This window comes from Saccostrea cucullata, unplaced genomic scaffold (assembly GCF_032062105.1).
Source record: "Saccostrea cucullata isolate Sc308-1 unplaced genomic scaffold, CSIRO_AGI_Scuc_v1 ctg2761, whole genome shotgun sequence".
Classification (NCBI taxonomy): domain Eukaryota; kingdom Metazoa; phylum Mollusca; class Bivalvia; order Ostreida; family Ostreidae; genus Saccostrea; species Saccostrea cuccullata.
Genome location: NW_026940720.1, coordinates 12,778 through 14,255, shown reverse-complemented (window position 1 = coordinate 14,255; position 1,478 = coordinate 12,778). Strand labels below are relative to the sequence as shown.

At 38.7% G+C, this 1,478-nt stretch overlaps 1 protein-coding gene across 1 annotated transcript; it reads left to right on the top strand.

Annotated features, from left to right (window-relative positions):
- Positions 1–250: 250 nt before the first annotated feature.
- Positions 251–857, top strand: LOC134256040 (uncharacterized; the record flags this gene model as incomplete). Its single annotated transcript, XM_062738631.1, has 2 exons — positions 251–475; positions 560–857. Coding segments are annotated over exons 1-2 (523 nt in total), but the record flags the coding sequence as incomplete, so codon positions are not given.
- Between the last annotated feature and the right edge of the window lie 621 nt (positions 858–1,478).

Here is a 1,478-nt window from a genome sequence, read left to right as displayed (position 1 = left end):
CGTCATTTAAAAAAAATTACGTGCAGTGTTTAAAAATGTACAGTCGCGTGCCAAAAGTGAAGATAATTTTCTCTTCTTTCTTTCACTTCCGCTCACAAAGATCCAAATTCCTGTGCGTTTTTCTCAGTTTAAAATTAAAAGTTATCCTTCTTGCATTGCAAAGTGAAAGTTATGACGTAGTAGTCTGACCCTGCAGGTTACCGGAAGTGTGACATCGTCTGCTATTCTATATATAGCTGTTTGAACGAGAATGGCAACAAACAGGCGTGAGCTGTCATTGGCAGAAAAAAATGCAATTGCTGAATTACATAGAGCGGGTATCAAGGGTTTAGAGATAGCTAAGCAAACGGGACATCCACTACCAACTGTGTATGGTGTTTTGAGACGTTTGAAAGACAGAGGGAGTATAGAAAATCAGGATCGAAGGGGGAGGCCGTCTTTGTTGTCAGAGAGGGATAGTCGGAAACATGGAACTGTTGTTAAATCTAACAGAAAGCGTCCGCTACAAGAAATAACATCAATATTTAATGAATTCAGACCTTGAACTGTGTCAAAACAGACAATTCAGAGAAAAATATATGAGGAAGGATTTCACAAGTGTGTTGTAAAAAAGGCTATCCGAATTCGTGCAGAAAATGTGAAAAAGCGACTTGTGTGGTGCAAGCTGAATAAAGGGAAAACTGTAAATGAACACTGGAAAAAAGTTATCTTCAGTGACGAATGTAAGGTGGAATTGGATATGGATAAACGTGTTCTTGTTTGGAGACGGCCCGGAGAAGAGTGGACCCCCCCTTGCTTGAATCCCAGTCGTGGTACACGCACGAGTCTGATGATCTGGGGTTGCATTACCTACGAAGGTATGGGAACAATTACTGTTATAAATGGTAATATTAATGCTGCAAAATATATAGAGATTATTGACAGTAATTGCTCGCCATTTCCCGGATAACAATTATATATTCCAAGATGACAATGCTCCCGTCCATCGAGCCCGAACTATCAAAACATACATGGAAAAAATTCAAATTAATTGCATGGAATGGCCAGCCCAAAGCCCAGACATCAATATTATTGAAAATGTGTGGCGAAAATTAAAACTTGAACTGCAGAAACAGGCCCATACCATTACAAGCACTGCGTTACTAGAGGAGGCAATTCAGAACACATGGGTGGAGATCGACTTGGATTTCATCAGAAACTTATACCATTTCATCCCCAAGCGAATCCAGACTGTTATTAAAGCCAAAGGAAACATAACAAAGTATTAGGTAGGTCATCAATCATTTTTTTACATTTTGATAACAGATAAAAACTGGAACTCGCTTCACGTCTTAAGCCAACCGCCATCTTGGAATTATCTTCACTTTTGGCACGCGACTGTATTTTAAAAACAATTCATAACATTGTAGTATTTACAGTAATTTAAAGACAGAACCTTGAGTAAATGTACTTTTTCATTATTAAAGCGGTTCACTCAG